Source organism: Coenobita brevimanus, chromosome 66 (assembly GCF_032717465.1).
Source record: "Coenobita brevimanus isolate Jiangsu-jjx chromosome 66, ASM3271746v2, whole genome shotgun sequence".
Taxonomy (NCBI): Eukaryota; Metazoa; Arthropoda; class Malacostraca; order Decapoda; family Coenobitidae; genus Coenobita; species Coenobita brevimanus.
In genome coordinates, this window is record NC_137019.1 from 18,940,789 (window position 1) to 18,963,953 (window position 23,165).

At 43.4% G+C, this 23,165-nt stretch overlaps 1 protein-coding gene across 1 annotated transcript in view; it reads left to right on the forward strand.

The window, feature by feature from the left end:
* The window catches only part of LOC145405302 (tRNA (uracil-5-)-methyltransferase homolog B-like), a 74,850-nt gene that overhangs the window by 15,272 nt on the left and 36,413 nt on the right, over positions 1 to 23,165 (forward strand). The window contains exon 7 of the mRNA XM_080276722.1: positions 6,818 to 6,914. Within this exon, the coding sequence (XP_080132848.1) occupies positions 6,818 to 6,914 (97 nt within the window). The remainder of the gene's footprint in view (positions 1 to 6,817; positions 6,915 to 23,165) is intronic.

Consider the following 23,165-nt stretch of genomic DNA (forward strand, 5'->3'; position numbering starts at 1 on the left):
GTCTGTGGACACCAGAATCGAAGAGAGTGTCCTGAGATGGTATGGTCATGTGGAGAGCATGGATAACAATAGAGTGGTGAAAAAGGTATATCTGAGTGAATTTTAAGGAGGGAGGAGGTGAGGTAGGCCGAGGAGAAGGTGGAGGGATATGATAGATGAGTGTGTGAGGAAGAGAGGTTTGGAAGTCAATGAGGCTAGGGGACTGACAAGAGATCGAGTTGGCTGGATGAATATTGTGAGGAGAAGCGCTTGATCAGGGATTTGGCACTCCTTGTTGGCATGACAGTGTCCAGATTGACTCTATCAGATATGTTTATGTGAAGCTACAGAACGTGGTGAATGTTTTTGGCATATCAGATAGAGCCAGGATTCCGGGGGTTTGAATGGTGAGTGAATGGATGTGTGGCCCTTTGGATTTGGCAAACTTGGGCTGTCTGGATGTTGCTAATCCTCACTCTGCCCTAGGGTGGGAAAGGAGGTCCGGCTGATGATGATGATGATGATGATGATGAGACATCTGCTATTCCCCACTTAGTTTTCATACCCTCTTGTGCTTCCATCATCTTTTGCAAAAAGGTCCTCTCAGTCCAGGTGATCTAAACCTCGTACTTTTTTTTTTTTAAGTACCCTATTCAATAGGGGCATCCATCAGTCACTTACCCAGTGTAGTGCTATCTACAGAGAAGTATACACTGAGTGACAAGCCAAATGGCTTCCAGGGCCCTGTAAGCCATTTACTATCCTAGATGGTAACCATATAAGCCTGTGTTCCCTCAGGGCTTGGCAATAGGGAGGGGGTATCCAGACTTTGTTTTTACTCACTGGGGAAGCTTAACTTCACACCATCTACAAGTGTGGAAAGAGGTCTGGATGCTGATAGTGGTGGATGAGTCCCCCCCCCCCACCCTCCCCTATCGTCATCATCATCCAGACCTCCTTTCCCACCCTGTGGCAGGGTGAGGAGTAGTAGTGCCCAGACAGCCTAAGTTTGCCCAGTCCAATGAGCCACGCTTCTGTTTGCGCATCATTCAACCCCCTGGAATCCTGGCTCTATCTAATGCGCCAAAACTTTCATCACATTCTTTAGCATCACATAAATGTATACGGTAGAGTCAATCTGGACACTGTCACATTAAAAAAGGATGCCAAATCACTGATCATGCTTTTCTCACAACATTTATCCAGCCAGCTCATGTCTTGTCAGGTCTTTAGCCTCATTGACTTCCATACCTCTCTTCCTCACACATTCATCCACCATATCCTTCCACCTTCTCCTTGGCCTACTTCTTCTCTTCTCTCCTTCAAATTCGCTCAGATATACTTTTTTCACCACTCTATTGTTATCCATTCTCTCCACATGACCACACCATCTAAGTACACTCTCTTCAATTCTGGTGTCCCCAGACTTCTTCACTCCGCATCTTTCATGAATTACATTGTTTCGTGTCCTATCCACCCTCTGTACTCCACATACATTACTCAGCAGTCCCATCTCCACTGCTCTCACTCTTGACTTTTCATTTTCATGCTACACCATAGTCCCGCATCCATGTGTTAAAGTTGGCACTAACACTCTTTCATGTAAGCCTTGTGCAGCTGCAACACTAAAGCCTCTGTTTCTTATCAAGGCCTTCATAGCACTGGTTACTTTCCTTCATTGTGCAAAAGAAGTGGAAAGTACACTTTCCACTTCTTTTGCACATTTTCCTCTCTTTTCTGTCATTGTACCCAGGTATTTGAACTCTCTCACCAGTTCCAGTCTCTCTCTATTCACTGTCACATCACACTGGGAGTCACCTTCTCTCTCCATTACCATCACTTTACTGTTTTCTACATTTACTCTCAAGGCACGACACTCACAGACATCTGCATAACTCTGTACCAGTCTACCAAGTTCTTGTCTGGTATTTACAAGTAGCACTGCATCATCAGCACACAACAAATTTGAGATATTCCATCCATCACCATTCATTACCAGCGAGATCCCTCTCTCTGTTACTCATGTTTTTTCTTCTCTCATCACCCCATCCATATATATATTGAACAACCATAGGAATATCTCACAACCTTGTCGCACGGCCACATTGATCGTGAACCATGCACTTAGATGCCCGTTTACCCTTACACATGCCTCCCTACCATCATAAAAACTCTTGATGGCACCAAGCAGCTTACCATCTACACCATACATGCGCAAAAAGTTCCGCAATCCTTCTCTGTCTACATTGTCGTATGCTTTTTCCAGATCCAAAAATGCTACAAACACCTTATAGTCCTTCTTCAGTATCTGTCTCACTGCAAATATTTGATCCACACATCCTCTGCCACTCCTAAAGCCAGCCTGTCCATAACTCACTAGGACTTCTGATGTCTCTCTTACTTTCTCTATAATAATTCTTCCATACACCTTCCCTTCAACACTGAATAAACTTATACCACGATAATTCTTGCATTCACATTGCTCACCCTTATTTTTGTACAGTGGTACAGTCACAGCCTTTTTCCACTGCTGGCACAGTTTCACTCATCCATGCCTTCTTACATATCCCCAACAAGCACTTCATTCTGCGCTCTCCACTACTCATAATCACTTCTGCATACGCCTCATCAGCTCCAGCTGGTTTCCCATTATTGAGTTGCTTCACAGCATTCTTCACCTGTGCAAGTGTCACGTTTCCTGGTACTGCATTCCTTCTCTGCACATCCCCAGGCCCAATCATGTTTACAGTCGCTTTGCTTTCTCCATTCCCATTCATCATACTTTCAAATTATTCTTTCCATCTGGTCCTACTTCATCCCCATGGATTAATAATCTACCATTTACATTCTTCACACTTTCACACTTCTTTCTGCTGTCACTAATACATTTCTGCACTTCTTTCCAGAATAACTTCCTATTTTCAAAGTAATTTACATTCATTTTTCTTCCTAGATCATCATTTATCTCTTTCATTTTCCTCTTCACTAGTTTCTTTATGTGTTTCTTGCTCTCAATATATTCAGCTCTTATTTTAATTGAACCCTTGTCCTGTTACCACTCTAGCCACTTCTTCCACTTTTCCTCTACTGCTTCTTAACCTCTTCATCCCACCATGTCGTACCTTTCTTTGCTGTTACGCTTGCCACACCAAACACCACTTTATCATTCCTAACTATTCAATCCCTATATGCATTCCACAGACTGTCCTGATCCATTTAATTCCAGTTCACTCATTCCAACTCCTCCCCTACTTTGGTCCTGTATTCATCTGCCATTTCTTAGATCCTCAGCTTCTCAACTTTCAGTCTTTCTCCCTAACTGCTCCTCTCTCTCCTGGCCCACCTTACTCCTCTCAGCTTGATCTTGCATACCACAGTCATATGATCTGACAGACCTCTACATCGTCCTCTCACTGCCCTCGTATCAGCAACACTTCCCACCATCGACCTCTCTACGAGCACATAATCAATCAGGCTCCTTTCAGCATGATCCCTGTTCCCTCTATACCATGTACATTTTTGTGCATCTTTGTGTTTGAAAGTAATCCCTGTACTTTCTGGATACGCACTTTCCGGACATCCCCACTTACCAGATATTGTGGGCCTGGACCTTCGGAACCCAAAAATGGCCAAAAAAAGAAAAAAATCCCCCCAAAATCTGAATTTTTTCCCACCTGTAATTTGAAATTGCCGCGCAGCACCGAACAGCTGTTACACTTCAGACCCTCACCCCTTCCTTCCTCCCCCCTCCCCTGTCAGGGTTACCATTTGGTATTTTTTATTACCAAATGTGGGCCAATTTGGTCATGAAATATTCGTTTGGTAATGAATCAGAGTAATGCATTACCAAACAGATTTTTCACACGTATAAGGATACACAGGATGGAGATGGTGGATTGTTTGCTCTTTCCCTGGTAACATACATATTGTGAAAATAATCAAACATGCTGTTAATTATAAGAGTGATTACATGTATTTCCACTTGTATATGTAATTATTGAAGAATAAATGTTACCTTTACAAATTTGGTAATGAAGAGTTAAATTTGGTAATGAAAACTGAGGAGTTTGGTAATGTGGCTGTTGCGATCTGGCAACTCTGTTTCCCCCTCACCAACACCCAAACAGTTATTGCCTAACTTCGATTGCGAGTGGTAGCTTATCATATTGGAAGCCACACTTGCTCATTTTTGTTGTGAATTAAAGTGAATAAACTGCAATACCTCGCCACTAGACCACACGGGAATTTACAGTGTTGTGCATTGTTAAGAAATTAGAATTTAGAGTGCAAAGGATTAATTGTGGAGTGCAAACCTGGCGGTTGAAACTGTCGGTTGAAACTGGCCTGATGCAGTTAACAATGTGCAGTGTTAAACAGTTATAGCTCACAGTGCAAAGAATTACTGTAAGTGCAGCACAACACTGGATTACTGTACGTGCGTCAAGAGCATTTTCACCACTGCCAAAACCTTACAAAAGGTGGCCACAAACGTGCTGTAAGTACCCTGGCTGAGGTGCAGTCACTTCTAATTCCTCATTCTTTGGTTCCTTTTCATTTATATCATGCTTTATGTCCATTATTGGTGTGAATAGGGTTTTAAATAGGTTTAAATAGGTGCTATGCATGTGCGGTAGGGAGCTATTTAGGTGGCTTCCAAAGTTAGGCTTTCAAAGTTAGGCTGGGTTAGGGTCCATAAGTATCAGTCCAGGAGGCAGGGGCCCACTATCCGGACGGGACCACTTTCCGGACATGCCTTTGGCTCTATTACATCGGATAGTGGAGGGATTACTGTATGAGTTAGAAATGCACAACCTTCTTTCCTGACATATATTTCCATTATCATTTTCTCTCGGTACTCCATTACAGCCCATTATGTCAACATCAGGACAGGTGCCTACTCCACCATTTATATCGCCCATTACAATCACGTTACACCAAACCATTGTTTTTTGACCGATCGTTATTCGACAATTATTTGTTTCAACATTTACAAATCTTTACCCTTTTTCGTTGTTTGACATGATTATCCCTGCCATTTTGACAAAGCTGCCAGGCAGACTGGCTGAGCTGCCTGTCTCCTGTGCTCTGACCTGCTGATCGGTTGCCTCTTCATCCGTCTGCATTTCTTTTTTGACCTTGTGGAATACTGCAGCACCACCATGGCTCCACCTAAGACCCCTATTGTTACCCCTGTCAAGCGCATTCATGTGCTCACCAACCTGAGTGAGTGTTTCGCCATCGCATGGTCGGGTGACAGTCAGGTTTGCCAGATCTGAACTCAGCCACATTATCAAACTCCTCAATTTTCATTACCAAATTTAACTTTTCTTCAGCAAATTCATAAAGCAAGCATTTATTCTTCTCTAATTATATATACACATGGAAATAATCACTCCCCATATAATTAGCAGCATGTTGATTATTTTCATGCTATGTAGGGTAGCATATTAATCAATGAGAGCAGGCAATCCACTGTATCCATCCTCTGTATCTTCATACACGAGAAATCCGTTTGATCATGCTGATTCATTACCGAACAAATTTTTCATTACCAAATTGTCCCACATTGGTAATGAAAAATAACAAATGGCAACCCTGAGGACGATTGCGCCAATGATTAACAAACTCTCTTAACGCATAATAATGTTTTGGCACCAGTTTTACTTAATGCACGTCTTAGTTTGCACTAGGTTAGGTAGGTTATAATCTTTTGGGGGTCCTGGGGGCGAAACCCTGCAGTTAGGTTTCAGTGCCTCCAGTTAGGCTTCCACTACTATTTATGGTTTAAATTGAGTACATTTGAGTTTGTTTAATGTGGTGACATCATGTCCAGTCTCCAGATTCGGCAATAAACACTATCGAAAACGTTCAGGTGGCTTGCTTTAATATTGCCCAGTAGATATATTTTGTTTGGTCTCCAATGTTTTTTTATCGAAAACCAAATATTAGTCATCTGAAATGAATGTAGTACTAAAATAATTTTCCAAGAGAACGTAGGTCTATAGGAAAACAGTTCAAATCTCTGTGTCACTTTGATTCATATTAACTGGTATTTTTCCATCTTTATTGAATACTTTTTGAGTGATGAAGGTGGTCAGGAACCTAACCCCCCTCTTTCTTAATCTAATGGGAATAATTGGTCCATTATTTGACCAATTCATTGTTCAACCACTTTTTATGGAATGCATCCCTGTTGAATAGTGGGAGTTAAGTGTATAGCTCCTGGGCATTTCTCCCACAGCTTCATCCAGCTCTCACTCCTGTCATCACACGGTGCATATGCTTCAATCACTGCCACTTTCTCCTCAAACTTGAACTTGACATACATACATCTCATTGAAGCTGACACATTTGTAATCCCACATTCCACTCTGCCACACCTCATTCATCAACAAGGCAACTCCTTCTTTGGATCATCCTTGCCCGTTCATGCCTGATCATACACATTTCACACCCTTCCACTCTTGCACTTTACACCCTATCATCTTTGTTTCATACAATGCCATCATGGCATATCTTGCACACTTGAACACATTCACCATGTCCACCCTCTAGCTCTCCTCATTCACTCCTCTTACATTTCACATGGCCATGCAAATCTGCCCATTTTTTTAAATACTATATTCATAACCACATTTTCTGCTTACTTATATACATGTATTGTCATTTAATCTGGTAGGTGAGAATGCCTGCTATGCACTCACTGTATGTAGAACCACTTTCAGGCAGCTCTGCACTGAGTTACAAACGAGATAGTTTTCCATAACCTAGGAAACAATTGAACTCTCAGAAAATTGTATACTATCAGTCATCACATATTTTACATTCCGTTTTGCAGGTCAACACACAGGGAGCAGAAATACTATACAGCACTGTGAGAGAGATTGCTGAGGTCTCGCCCATCACTGTCCTGCTTGACATCTGCTGTGGCATAGGTATAACAAGACACTACTACATATATACTGTATGGTGCTGATGAGGGATGCCTTCAACTGGTGGCATTGATATGCCCAGGCAATAGCAGTGGCTGGTTTTACAGATATCCTTCAATTCCCTTCCTATCAGCTGACAGGGGAAGGATGAACTGCAGAAGAAAGCAGCTTTGGCCTGCAGTCTGCCAGGTTCACATTTAGATGGGTCTGAGGTTGCAACCACTACAGTGGCCTCGCATCCAACACACATTGTACAAATCACCTTTAGTACAGCAGACACTCAAAACATTCAGTAGGACATATTTTCGTTTACTACAGAGAACTGATATTAGTTATGTTTGCTTCCACAATGCATGAATACCCTTTTTTTTTGGGGGGGGGGGGGATTCATTATTCTGAGACGTTGAGAGGTGCCACAGCTAATCAGAACATGAATTAGCTGGGAGAGGTGACATCAGTGAGTGTCAGTCTCCTTGTGCTTACTGGCATGCTAACACCCTAATAGCATGTTGGACGGTACCACTGTGTGTGCGTATGAATGCATGTGTGCATGCTACTTGCAATTTTGTGCGTTTGCCTATCATTTTTACAATATTCTAGAGCTTGTTGTGCCTTAAATTAGTCTTCTCTTATCTAAATAATTTTCCCCATAAGGTTTATTATTTCTCCGGTAGGGAATTAGTCCAGTACGACAGTGTTGTTTAATCTAATTACCATACTGGACGTAAGGCCACTGTATTATTTATGAATGATAAATAAATGTGTGTTTGGTTCATTTCACTAGTCATGCTGTTGATTAGTTATACCTTTATCATTTTTTTTTTTCTTCTTTCTTTACTTTCTGAGCTCTGCCTCACCAGATCATCAGGTGGACAAAAAAAAAAAAAAATAGAAATACAGTGTTGTTGGCGGTGGTGATGATGATGACTGACACTCATGATTTATTATTGTTTTATTATTATACTGTACCCACTCAGTGTAGTGCTGCTTCGGGTGTCTGCTCTTTCCTCTCTTCCTCATCTGTCTTCTTTTCTTCGTTCTTTCCTCTTCCTTCTTCTGGCTTTCTTTTCTTCATTCTTTCCTCTTTCTTCTGCCTACAGGCAACTTTACACTCCCTCATCTGTCTCTCCTTCATTCGTTCCTCTTTCTTCTGTCTGTGGCTGACTCTACACTGAGTGACAAGCCAAATGGTTTCCTGTACTCTAGGAAACCATTTACTATTCTGGGTGGTAACCATATAACCAAATAATGGCACCTGGTGAGTAATTAAACTGCTCCAATTGGATTGAGCCTGAGCAAATTTATATCCAAGGGGAGGTTGGAGTTTACTGCTCACTTAATGCCACTCATGGACGAGTGAGGCTGGTCACTCTCGTTTTAAATGTCAGGACCAACTTGCTTAGCCCTGGGCTCCTACACTTCTCTTGGGGCAACACAGGATTAGATGATGATTATGATGATTGTATTACAGTACTCCCTCAATTATCCAACATAATAGAGCCATAGGCATGACCAGATACAGGCAATGTCTGAATACGGGCAGCGTCAGGATATGGAGCAATATCCTCTACTGTCCCCATACCCAACCTATATGTACAGTACCCTTCCTAATCTTGGCAGTGTTCATCAGTCTTTTGGCTGTTTTTGGACATCGAAACACACATTGCAATATGCAGTGTAATCCTAAACACTAAGAAAACAATGCATAAACAAACAAACAAAATAAAAATAAAAACTGTCAGTATGCACAGTACCCCTCCTAATTTTGGCAGTGTTCTGCGGTCTTTCAGCTCCTTCTGGCCTATGCAGTATAATCCCAAACACAAAAAAAAAAAAAAAAAAAAAAAAAAAAAAAAACAACAACAACTACCAATATGTACAGCACCCCTCATAATTTTGGCAGTGTTCTGAGGTCTTTTGTCAGTTTTTAGACGTCAAAGCACACATTGCAATATGCATTATAATCTTAAACACTAAGAAAACAATGCATAAACAAAAAGTATATATATACCAATATGCACAGCACTCCTTCTAGTTTTGGCAGTGTTCTGCAGTCGTTCAGCAGTACAATATTTAGACATCAAAACACAAGTGGGTATGTCCAGTGTAGTGCTAGACACTAGCAAAACAATGCACAAACAAAAAAATTTACAAATAGTCTACCTATGTTGTACAGTACCCCGCCTAATTTGGCAGTGTTCTCTGGTCATTCAGCTGTATTTACAGTAGACATCAAAACACACATGGGAATATCCATTGTAATGCCAGACACTAAGAAAGCAATGCATAAACAAAGAAAGTTCACAAAAAAATCAGTGAAGACGACAGTTGCAGTATTTTTAACCCTATCATGAATTTAAAAAGTTTCTGAGACAGCAAGAGTGATGGCTGACTCCATGGCAGAAAGATAAACATTTCTTTCAGTTTCAGTATGCCCCTTGGAAATTGGTTATACTATCTTGTACAAATTGTATACCTTCATCTTCAGTGTTGTTTATACTATAACATAAGCTAATAAAAACACAAAACTGATGAGTAAAAGTACAGAAAAGCAGTGAGAATAAACTTGTTGGATTGAGGCGTCTGGCAATAGATAGATAGATAGAGATAAAAATACTATCAATTAACTTCCCAACATCATAGCGCAAAATTTTGCTCACACCGTGCAAAAACTAAGCATATGTCTAGATGCAGAATTTCATGAGCTTCCTTGTGGTGTTTTCGGAATTTCGATATGACCAACAGTATTGGAATAAAACGCTAAAAACTAAAAAAATTCATGCAGGGATGGTGGGCGAGGTATAGATGGGGAGGACTGAGGGAGAGGGAGGGAGATAAGCTGGGAAGTGGTGAGCTTGAGGAGGGATGGAGGAGGGACGGGGCAGGGGGAGAAGCGAGGGATGCCAGGGGACTTTCATCGTTCAGTGAGGAGGTGGATGGGCGCTTTTGCTCTGGTGGTGGGTTAGGCTCTGTGTTATTCCTCCGAGGCCAGTACGTTCCCATTAATCCATCCAGCCAGGGATCTTTCACCATTTGGTAAGGACCTAGACTGCCATTTTAGCTCAGCTTGTGGGTAACGCTTTGTTTTCCTCGTGCGCTGCTGGAATGTTACTGGTGATCAGGGTGACTGGGGGATTTCGACCATTCGGTAGGAGCCTGACAGCCATTCACGCTCAGCTTGTGGGTTATGCTTTGTTTTCTTCATGCGCTGCCGATATGTTACTGGTGATCGAGAGCTGGGGGATATCAACCGTTCGGTAGGGAACTGGATAGCCATTTTATTTCAGCTTGTGGGTTATAGTCTGTTAGCCGTGCATGGACAGAGAGACCAGTGAGCCACCCAATGGACCCTTTTTTTTTTTTCTTTTTTTTTCTTTTTTTTAAATACAGGTACTTCGTAGGCTGGCCAGCCACTGAAGCTAGAACTTTTATGTCCGATTACGGACAAATAAATCCGGATATGGGTATAATAGAGCCAAGGCCTAACATCTGGAAGCGGAGCATGGCTGGATACGGACCGTCTGGATAATCAAGGGATTACTGTATTTAATTTTAATTATTGTTATGCAGATCCCTTGGTAATTGAGCATAATTGGTACTGAAAACGGTGCATGATAATGGAATTGTGTGATAATGAAAGCAAGCACAGAATGTATGGGATTTATCCTAATTGGTACCAGGCATCCCACTTACAAACCAAAGTTTTCCCTTTTACTACACCCACCAAATACATACATACATACTGTTATGGTAAGTGTCAGAAGCACACATAGGCACAGTTAGGTTAATATAATACAAGCCCAGTTAACCTGGAAGCTTGGGGAATTTACCCCCCAGGTTATTGATGTTTCACAGATATCTGATGTATGCTCTTATATGTTGACTAAATCATTGCAGTATATACAGTACCACCTGTATTCAGGGCCACACAAACAATTCCATTTGAAACATAACCCCCTCTTAACCCCTTAAACGCGGATCGTCTCATTTGCGATGCTCGGCCAAAAGGACATAACGGCGGATCGTCGCGTTTGCGATTCTAGTAAATTTTGAATAACTGCGGGCAAGCAGGCTCCAGCTGGTATTGTCTATCAGTACCGCCACCCTTTAGCTACTTTTAGCACACTTGACCTTTGTACTACTGACCTCAGTTGTTGCCAAGTATCATTTTTTTTACCCACCCACGCACCGCTGCCCGGCCCTCCCTCGTCGTGCGATATGGCAGCGCGCGGACGGCTCATATGTGTCAATCTGCGCCTTCCTCTCGCAAGCACTTTATGCTAATTGGAAACGCTTGTTTCCCCAGTTGTCACACTATCATTTTTTCCCGCGGTTTGCCCCTGTTTAGCATCAGTCCACCAGAATCTTTCAAGGTGACACCATGTCAAACTCAAGCTCTTCCGAGTCTGTGCCTTCCAGCCCTCCGAAAAAGGGTTTTGTGACCTCCACCCCTTACAAACCCTTACCAGGAACTGCTAAGGGACTTAGTGACTCGGCTATAGCAAGTGAGTTATTGAAAGCGTCCATGGATTATGGAAGTGACGTCGGTGTTTTATCTAGCCTGGCAGAGTCAGACACACTATCGAGTGCTGAGTCTGAGGCGCCAGAAGTGACTATTCCTGTGCCCAGCACCTCAACAGGCAAGGCTCCAGTGAAAAGGGGCCTAGTGTATGGAAAGGTGTCCAAGAGGAGACGAAGTGGTGACCCAGCTTCCCAGCCATTGTCTTCCTCAGACCGGCCATTGTCCCCTACGCCACGTCACGCCGCCGCCGCCATATCGCCACGCACACCCAGCCCCATTCTCTCGTCGTCATCTGCAGCTGCACTTTCTCCGGAGTCTTCGGAGTCTCCTTCACCACCTCGGAAGGGAAGTAGGCAGTCTAGTTTACGTAGAGGTTTCCGTAGGCCCAGTGTCCGTGCTAGTAGGAGTAGAACATTGTCTCCTAGTGTAAGACTTGCTAAGGTTACTCGCATTAGGCAACTCACCAGTCAGGCCACTGCGAGTGACCTTGAACCTTCGGCTTATCTCCCCACCACCACCACCACTACACCGACACGACCTAGCACAGCCTCTGCCTCACCGCCTGCCTCACCCACTGCCATACGGCCTGCCTCACCCCCCGCCGCCCCCACCACCTCCCAGCCTAGGCAGGGCACTCTGGATGCCTACGTGTGGTCTGAGGGCTCAGATTTTGTGCCGGAAGATCTGCCCTTTGATGCCAGTGGGTGTGGAATACAGGCTGACTTCCCTGTCCCAGAGGATGGTGAATGTTTGAACTACCTGTTGGCCTTCCTGGATAACGAAGTAATGGAGCAGATTTGTACCGAGATGAACAGGTTCGAGGGGCAATCTGCTGCAGTTCGTGAAGGTGAAGGTGAAGCTGCAACGCCATCCACGTCGCGGATGGCAGCATGGGTTCCTGTAACGATCAGGGAACTGTTTGTATTTATCAGCTTGATGCTTTTGATGCCCCACAATTGGAAGCACAAGCTCGAGGAATACTGGAGTGCTGACGATCTTTGCCCCACACCCATCTTCAATAAATACATGAGTCGCGATCGTTTCAGGCAACTCATGACTTACATTCACTTTGCGAACAACGATGAGCCTTCCCAAACTGACCCACTATGGAAAGTGAGGGGGAATCCTGAACCTGATCAAGGATAAGTTTACGACGTTCCTTCACCCCTTCAAGAAAGTTGTGATTGATGAGTCCTTGGTTTTGTTCAGGGGCCGTCTTCGGTTCGTGCAGTATATTCCTAGCAAACGCCACCGCTTTGGAATAAAGTTTTTCGTGCTGTGCGACTGCAAGACGGGGTTCATCTTAGACTTCGTTATCTACACCGCCAGCAATGTGGACTTGGACAAGACTGACCCCCTTGGATTCTCTGGTTCTGTGGTGAAAGTGCTTTTGGAAAAGTACTTTGGCGGGAATCATATCCTGTATACGGACAATTATTATACAGCTCCCAAACTCGCCAAGTACCTTTCTGAACACGGCGTCGGATCATGTGGCACTGTCCGTAGCAATAGGGCACACTACCCTGCCTTCCCCGAGGCTGAAAGATCAAAGTGGGGAGACGTGCACCTGAAGAAAACTGACAAGATGCTGGCGATCAGGTGGCACGATAAGAGAATCGTCAATGTGCTCACTACAGTTCACAAGGGGGAAATGCAAGCCACAGGGAAGGTCGACAGAAGGACGTGAGCCTGTGATGAAGCCTGATGCTGTGATTGACTACAACGTCAATATGCGGCTGGTGGACAAGTCTGACATGATGATCGGAGAGATAGACTCCCTGGGGAGGAACTGTCGCTGGTACAGGAAGGTGTTCTTGCACTTGCTTGATATGTGCATACTGAATGCCTTCATCCTGTATAAGATCAAGAACAGGAAGCCAGCAAACTACTCTCTCCGGCATTTTTCAAAGACTTGTGTGTACCAGCTGCTCCAGCGTTTTGGGCAGGTACTGCCATCAGGTCCCAGGCGCCACCCACACACACCTCCAGACCGCCTACAGTGTCAGGACTACCTTCAGCGACACCGCCTGGAGCCACTGCCTGCCACTGCCAAGAGGGGAAAAGCACTCAGGAGGTGTCATGTGTGCAGCCACACTACCAGGCAGGACAGAACATTTAGGCGCACCTCCTTGCAGTGCAAAGAGTGCAAAATTCCCCTCTGTGCTGACCCGTGTTTCTTTGACTACCACAGCCTGACTAGATATTGAAAATAAGGGTAAGAATCTTGAAAATAATACTGAGAGTGACAGTGATACTAGTGTTTAGTTTTCTTTTACGTACTGACAGTGACAGTCTGATGAGTGTAAATTAGTGTATGTAGTTGTAAAAGCACTGACAGTGACAGTGTTTTTTTGTGTAAATAATTGTACATGGTAATAATATAAGTATTGAGAGTGACAGTCACTCCAGTGTAAGAAGTTGAAAGCATATGTTTCTATTCTATGTTCTGACAGTGACAGTTTGTTGTGTAGAAAATATTATTTTTATAACAAATGACAGTGACACTGATGAATAAGGCAAAAAACTGACAGCTAGAGTGAAAGTGAGTGATAGAAATGAAGTGCGAGTGGCCGACAGGAGCGAGAATAAAGTGCCTGCCGTAAGGCTGAATAAACTCGCGCCGCGGTGGTCTTCCTCATTCCCGCTTCACAATACTGGCAGTGACAGTGATTTTTAGGGCCGTAATAGTGCCAAGTGAGCCTTTGCGAAGTACTATGAGGGAAAATAATGTAGTATACGTGTTTTTAGCTGTGAAAATGGAAATGTGTGTTCAGTGACGGGAAGATCGCCGCCGCGCTGCATGTTGGCCGTACGCTCCGTTCATTATAGTCTTATTTTCAGTGCTTATTGTACAAATATGGATTCCAAACTACCTGTACGTTGTTGTATAAAGTGTACTGTGACAGATTGAGGCTGTGGTAGAAAGAAAACCGGGTTTCTGGAGGTGTGAAAGTGAAGACTTTGTTACCCAACTTTGCAAGTCTTCACAAGTCCTTTGGTAGTCCACGAAGGCTCAACATCTGTCTCAGGAGAAAGCTGAATGTAAGTACTATATGCCATAAAAATTTTAATGTTCTAGGGTTAATCTCTGATTTTTGGCAAATATTTTCCCACAGGTACTCAGACCCCGCTACAACCCCGCCACATGGGGGATCGGCCGTACACGGCCGCGTTTAAGGGGTTAAACACGCTACATTGACATAACATGTGTGATTGCACTGTCTTGCAGCAGTGGAAAATGCATGCAGTTGGTTAATTTTGTTAAATGTCTATCTATTCTATCTATTGCCAGATGCCTCAATCCTGTTCGGTGTGGCCACAAACAAATCGCCTCCACATCGCCCTGTCCCCCGCCATTTCGCTGCCCCGCTCCCAACTCACCCCCCCCCTCTCTCATATACCTCTCCACCCCATCCCTCCATCTCATGCTCGGCCTCCCCCTCCCTCTTCCCCCCTCCACCTCACTCACATACACTCTCTTCGTCAGTCTTTCACCCTCCATCCTCTCCACATGGCCAAACTGCCTCAGTGTATTTCTCCTAATGCTTCTATCACATCCACATCCACACCACAACGGTCCTTTATATTCTCGTTCGTCAGCCTGTCTCTCCATGTGACTCCACAGGCTCCTCTTAAATACTGTAACTCTTTTCCATTGCTCGCACTCTTGACTTGTGTCCTTCCAGCAACGTCCAAGCTTCATTTCCATACGTTAGAGTTGGTATCACAATACTGTCATGTAGTAACTTTTTCACTTCCATGCTCACTTCTCTGCTTCTTATCACTGCTTTCAAGGAACCAGCAACCTTTCTTCCCTGCTGTACCCTTTCAAGCACTTCACTCTCCAAACCTCCATCCTTACTCCTCACACTACCCAAGAACTTAAACGTACTCACATTTTCCAATTCCTCACCATCCAACCTCACTGTACATTCACTGACTTCACCTCTCTCAAAGACCATCACTTTACTCCTCCCTACATTCACCTTTAGATTCCGTTTCTTCCACACTCTCCCAAACTCATCCACCAAGCCTTGCAGCTCTCCTTCGTCTTCACTAAACAACACATTATCATCTGCAAACAACAGTACAGGGAGTTTCCAAACACTACCCTCTCTCACCAGGGCCACTCCAACATCCACTACCCTACCTTGTTAAATATATTATTTGTTATTCATAAAATATGGAAAAGTAATCTAAAGAAATAAATCTTGAACATTTATTGGTGAACTGATTTTAGACACAATTGTTGTACAGTAGAATTATCACAACTCCCATACTCACACTTGTGTATACGATCACGGCCCACCAATTTTATTCCTCTCTTGTCCACCATCAGTTCACCCCTCACTGGCCACACAACTGTTGTGCGGATGATGCAATAAACACGTATGAATTGCAAGTGCAGTAATTTTATCCAGCAAAACAAACCATTTCTATCAGATAGATTTTATCTTCTCTGCTGAAGCAAATGCATTCTAAGATGATGTATAAATTCATTTTAGAATGCATTTGCATTGGGAGAGAAGGAAAAATCTAGCTGATAGAAATAAAGGTTTGTTTTGTTGGAAAAAATTACCATGCTTACAATTCATATGTATTTATTACATCTGCAAAACAGCTGTGGTGAGTGAGGGATGAGGTGACGGTAATCAGGTGTGGAATAAATTGGTGGGCCGCGGCTGTATATAGTACTGTACACAAGTGTATGGTAGTTGTGATAATTCTGTTGTACAACGCTTCTTTCCAAAATCAGTTTACTAGTAAATGCTCAAGATTTACTTCTTTAGTTTATTTTTCAATGTTTTTTGTGAAGAAAGTAATGAATAGTATTTAACATAATGGACTTGCCAAGACATTTTAGGACATTGCAAGGTTGTTGGTACTTAGAGTCAGTTTGTTAGGTTGAAAACCATAGTGGTACCACACATTTTCGGCCGATGAAGAGTATGCCTTTTTTCAGTGCATTTATTTGTAGTGTTTTTCATGAAAAATTCTTTGAGTTTCGGTCCCTGAGACTTGAACCATAAATCGTGAAATTTCCTGAGTTCAGTTCTGTTACCAGTGTCTTGTAATGTTCACCTTTTTCAAGTCAGTTGCACATGTCCAGCCTCTGTTTCAAGGTGAGCACAATGCACTTAAGATTAGTTTGCACATTAGGAATCAAGGAGTATAAAAATCACTATCATGATACAACAACACAATTGCAAGAATGCTGATATACTGACTGGTGGTTGTAAGCCGACTGGTGATTTGAAGAGGAATAGAAGGCGACTGAATTAGAGGAGGGGAAAGAGGGGGAAGGAGGGCTGGGAAGGGGATGAGGTGGGAAACGACCTTGACTGGAAACGACTTCACCCAGTTTCATGTGACACATGACAGTAGCCAAATTTTCGAGAGATCTTTTTAGACCATCCAAGATCAATCAAAGTTTTCTGAACCTACTTGATGCTCACGAGAATGGATTTTAGACCAGTTCCATCTTTAATGTGCTTCTATTGACTGGAAGATGGGATTCTAGGACAATATCCCACAGAGGATAGTATCTCCTCATGCACAGTGTTCCCTGAGGACAGAATCCCCCTGGATAATATCCCTCCATGCACAGTATCCCCCAAGGACAAAATCCCCCAGATAATATCCCCTTGCACACAGTATCCTCTGAGGTTAATAATCCATCCATCCATTCATCATCCAATCCTACATTGCCCCTTGAGGAGTGTAGGAGCCCGGGGCTAGGCAGTTGGTCTTGACATTTAAGATGAGAGTGACCAGCCTCACTCATTCCTGAGTGGCATTAAACGAGCAATCAACCCCAACCATCCCTTGGATATAAACCTTCACCGGCTGAATCCGATTGGACCGCAATAATTACCCATTAAACCACCAGGGGCCAAAATTTGGTTATATGGTTACCACCCAGCATAGTAAATGGTTTCCTGGTGTACAGGAAACCATTTGACATGTCACTCAGTGTAGAGTCATCCACAGGCAGAAGGAAGAGGAAAGAATGAAGGAAAAAAAGAAGAGGGAATGTAAAGTTACCTGTGGGCAGAAGGACAAGGAAAGAATGAAGGAAAGACAGAAGAGGATGGAAGGAAAGAAGGATGGAGGAGAGGAAAGGGCAGACACCCGACAGCAGCACAACATCAAGTGAGTGGATGGTGAGCACCCCCACTTAAAATTTTAACCAAATCTAACATATAACACAGGGTCAATCTGTATGATCTGCGATATGTAACCAGTAAGGGTGAGGAGGTAGAGTACAGAAAAATGGGGCAAAATTTGTTGTCAAGGGATATTGTCCAGTGGGATTTTATCCTCAGGGGATATTGTGCATGGGGGGATATTGTCCTCCGGGGGATGTTGTCCAGACACTGGAGGATGGAGTGGGTGGAGTTGTGATAGAATCAGCTGAGTTATGTAAACAGAGAGAATAAGATGGTAATAAATTATTTTCGCAGTAAATATCATCAGTATTAAAGTACACAGTAGGTGTTTCAGTGTCATGTAAAAGAAAATATGACAGCTTGCCAGTGTGTCACTTTTAGAATCATGATAATGAGTTACCAGTACTCCATGAAGTGAAATAACTGTAGCTTCCCTTTTAAGTTAAAAGAGAACTAATAACCTGAGGCAAAGGATGCAGTACTCATCTTAAAGGAATTATTTCTGGGAAATAGTTGTAAGTCCTGCCACCACCATAGTAATCCATAGAGACTCACAAAATTTGAATTTGTCTGTAGACGTTATTGTTTCACTAGTTCAGGTATAATTGATCATCTTTTTCAATTCAGAGTTAAATAAGTATTAATTTCAAGTAACATCAACATTTACATCACTGTCCAGTGTCACTGTTAACTGTCATTTGTGCAAAATTCACTTTTTAAAATGATATTTAGTGCCACCATATACTTACTTGATGTAGTGTAGCTCTTGGGTGAATGCCCTTTCCTTTCTTCCTTCTTCATTTCTTCCTTCATTCTTTCCTCTTCCTTTCTGTCTATGGGTGACTCTATACTGAGTGACAGGCTAAATGGTTTCCTGTACATAAGAAAACCATTTACTACACTGGGTGGTAAACATATAACCAGATTATGGCACCTGGTGATTTAGTGGGTAATTAAGGTGCTCCAGTCAGATTGAGCCTGTACAAGTTTATATCCAAGGCATGGTGGGGGTTTATTTCTCACATAATGCCACTCAGGGATGAGTCAGGCTGGTCACTCTCATCTTGAGGGTCAGGACCACCTTGCCTAGTATTGGGCTCCTATGCTACTCATGGGGCTACACCGGATTAGATGATGCATGTATGTATGTTTTACTTCTGTCGACCATCTTTGCTGTATCAGCTGTTTACCCTGGACATGGAGTGCTCCTGGCTCTCATTGTTGTCTAGTGCTACCATGCATCCTTTGTACACAGGACTAGGTAAACCCAGTCCTGGCTCCAGGGCAGGACCACTTAAGACCAATTTTGACTGGTCTGATATTTCTGAAACTGTCTCACCAGAACAGCCATGGGACTAGTCTCAGCCGGTCTCGACCAGTTTGAAAACCTCATGAAAATGTGGCATATCTCGTGCAGGGGTGGGACACACTTATATTTTTGTTTACACATTTGCCAGTCCATGAATTTTCCCAGTTGCCTTATAACCTAATTAGCTGGATACCGGATATATAGGATTGTGCTATAGAAAGTGATGAAAAGGGCCCAATAAGGGAGAAATGTCTAGCATAAAGAGACCTGAGATGTGCTTGAGGTATGGGGTTCTAAGGGTAAGAGTTGAGCTTGTGGTCTTCACCATGTGGGATTAACTCCTAGAGTAGGGTCACATCTTTGAGTCCCTCAGTCATCAGAAACCACAGATACTGCACATCATTGTTGGCAAAAACCAGCTTCTGTGCACAGTAATGATGTTTTTGACCCGAAAATGCACAATAATGGCAGGAGTGTAGATTTTCATCTTGCTTTGATAACAACAGCTGCTATATATATCCATCCATCCATCCATCATCCAATCCTACATTGCCCCATGAGGAGTGTAGGAGCCTGGGGCTAGGCAAGTTGGTCCTGCATTTAAGATGCTTTACATATATATACAATAACCTCTCAACTAACACGAGTTTAAAAAAAGCGTTTTCGTTTTAACATGAGCAAATATTTAAGAAGATATGTTTAACTAACAAGGCTTTCTCAATTTAACGCGACTTTACACGTACATGATGGTTTCAGATTAGCCGCGCGTGCCTTGGACAGTCCCAAGCTGATAGACCTTGTGTGGGAGTTTTTGCAGAAATAGAGTTTTTTATTTGCGTGTTTCTTAAACTGGTTTTATTTGAACTATAGTATTTGAAAATGAAGAGTGGCCCTATTCTGAGCAATTTGGCTCATTTTTGGACAAAATTTGGCCAGGAAAGTGATGGCAGATCTAAATTGTTACAACTTGATGCTGCAGAACAGAAAGAAGAAAACCACTCAGACCAAGATAGAGCAGTTCTTTATGAAGAAGACAGAAATCTTAAGGGAGTTATCTTCATCACCAGTAGCACGGGAGTCAGAGGAAGAGGAAGAGGAAGGACAGCAGAGCGAGGAGGGACAACAAATTTAGGGTGGGGAGCAGCGGGAGGTGGGGGAGAGGGGTGAGGAGGGACGGCAGCAGACGACAAGTGATGCATAGATGAAATGAGGGTGTGTGTTGTTATTGTTTGTGACCTACTTACTATAATGAAAATGTTGCTTTTACTTTAGTGTTTTTATGACCTACTAATGCATTAATAATGTTGAGGAACTTTCACAGTGCCATGAATGAAGCAGAATTGAAAGAAAATCCACTTAGAAAACGAAAACAGTATGTATTTGGGGAGACGTAAAGAACGCTTCGGCCCAACTAGGGCCCCAAATGTTGTTTATTTTTCCCCAGTTATAATGTTTTTGTTTTTTATGTGGATTTTCTTTCAAAATAATATTGTTGCTTTTAAGTTTAGAGTAGCATAACTCCCCAAATGGGTAGACTTTCCCAGAGTCCAGGAACGTAACCCCCAGTGTTACCATTGTTTCTTTTGGGAAAATTATGTTCAAATAACGTGTTTTAACTAATGCGACCTCTCCAGAAACCTAACCCTCGCGTTATTTGAGAGGTTATTGTATATATATATATATATATATATATATATATATATAAATGCTAGAAAGAAGGAACCAAAGGCAAGGAGTATGCAAAATTGTTCCCTAAGGAAAAACAAAGCCAAATTGAAGGTCTGTTCATTCTGAGATGCCAGGACATACTGCATTTGAAAGACTGGATATCATAGGCAGTAGGAAATACAGACAGAGGGAGACACTTCCAGAGTTGACCTGTTGCATACATGAAGGATTGGGAGTTATGGTTAAATCTTGTATTAGTGAGTTAGACAGAAAAGAGATGAGAATTTGTTGCTAAACAGGTGCTACATGCCCACCGTAGTGGTGGAGGGATGCAAGCAGATAGTTCAGAGGAGCAATGACCATTGAAGTAGTGATAGACAAGAGATAAAGATGCAGCAGTACAGCGAAGAGACAGAGCTTAAAGAGAGCCGGTAAGAGGAGGAGAGTTAACCCCTTAACTGCGGGGCATTGCTTTCGTGACGCTCGGGCACAATGGATCATACCGCAGGATGTCACTTTTGTGATTCTGTGTTATTTTTAATTCGCCTGGGCTTTCAAGTGCTGACTTGTATCATCTGTCAGTACTGCCAGTGTCCAACAATAGTCAGCACTGCTAATGTCATCTGTATTTCCATCCATTGTTGACAATTTGTTCACTTTTCCCCGTTCTTGACTCCCCTCCTTACCTCCCCTCCACTACCCTCCCTTCCTGCCTGCCCAGCCGTGCTGCGCTACGCAAATCTTGCCCAGATTTTTCCACTGATTTCGTCCACTGAAATGAGCCCTGTACATTATTCTTATACAAAATAATATATACACCCAACCCTCTGCTATTGCGAGTAATTGGTACCCTAGGCGACCCGCCATAGCCAAAATCGCGATAGCCATACTTAAGAACTAATGGGAAAAATTCTAATTGGTTCCCTGACCTCCAACTTTACCCCAACCTTACCCTATTTTCACATCTCCTTCACTAAAATACCTGGGATTACAAACCAATGCTGCAAATTAACAACAGTACAGTACATAAAGGTTATAAATAAAACAGAATTAACTGTAATAAGCCATTTTACTTAACGTTTTTGGAGAGGATGAGGGGCTTGGGTGGGTTGAAGGGGTTCTGAGGCTGGGGTGGAGTATTACTGGCCACCCCTCCGACGTTCTATCTCATCTAGGAATTGATCAGCTTCATCAGGAGTCTGGAAGGGACCCTCAAAATCTTCAAAGTCATCAGCTCCATTATCAGAATCCACCTGAGGCTCACGGGATGGTCCTGGCTGTGGGTTGGGCTGAGCCTCGTTGCGACGGCGTAGGAAGTCTGTTATCTGGCGTTGTTGTAGGTTGTTGATATGGGCATGGTATTGTTGGTGGTAACCTTCCAGTGCCTTCATAATCGCCGAAGAATTTGCCTCACTGTTGGTGCTAACATCTTGCTCGATGAGATGACGTAGCCTTACACCCAAGTCGATGATTTCCTTTATGTTGGCTATGCTGAGTCCCCCACGACTCCCAGCATCACCACCGATGTTCTCCTCACCACTCTCACTCATGTCCTCCTCTGCCACATTCTCCTTCTCTAGGATGTCGGCTGCAGTAACAGGGGGTGGCTGAATCATGTCGCGAATGTCGTCCTCCGTTGTGTCAGCAAAGCCAGTCCCAGGAATTTGCCGTGCCTCTTCCACTGCTGCCTGAATCTCCGCCTGCACAGACTGTGGCTCACCTGCCACATTCCCATGTCGGTCCTCAGGTAGCTCCTCCAAAATATTTCGCCAAGCGTAATGAATTGTTTTCTGTGTCACATCATCCCAGCATTGCACCATTAAGTCCACAGCTTGCTTAATATTGTACTTTTTCCAGTAAAGAAACACTTTTCTGTCATGTTCACTATCACCTTGCACTTCGTCATCATCATCATCATCACCATCACTGTCCACTAGGTGCTGGATGAGCTGGGCATCCTTGGTAGCTTCCCTCATTATCCTGAATTGCCGTCGCGAGTAGGCAGACTTGACCACAGATATTACCTCCTGGTCCAGGGGCTGAATCAATGATGTCGTGTTGGGTGGCAAGAATTCAACTTTGACGTTAGGGTCTGCATCCCTCAGTAGAGGTGAATGTCCTGGGGCATTATCCAGCAGCAACAGAATGTTGAAGCGGATGTTGTTTTGGGCGCAGTGCTTCTTGACCTGGGGAATGAACGCCTCCTTCATCCAATCTTGCGACAGCTTTGCCGACATGTACCCCTTCTTTGAAGACATCCAGTGCACATTCAGGTTGCTCATATCCTGTCGCTTGTAGGCCCGTGGACATTTAGCACAATGAATAACTGTTGGTTTAAGGCGGCATGTTCCTGACGCATTCATTGTAAACAAGAGGGTGAACCGTGCCTTCATCGCCTTCCTTCCTCGTACGTGGGCAGAGTTGGCTGTGATGAATGTCCGCCTGGGCATAGTTTTCCAAAAGAAGTTCGTCTCAACCATGTTGAATATTTGGTCAGGTGTATATTGGCCCTCCTCAATCACGTGCTTTAAAAAGTCGGGATACTCCTTAGCCGCTGCCATGTCCGCACTTGCTGCCTCACCACT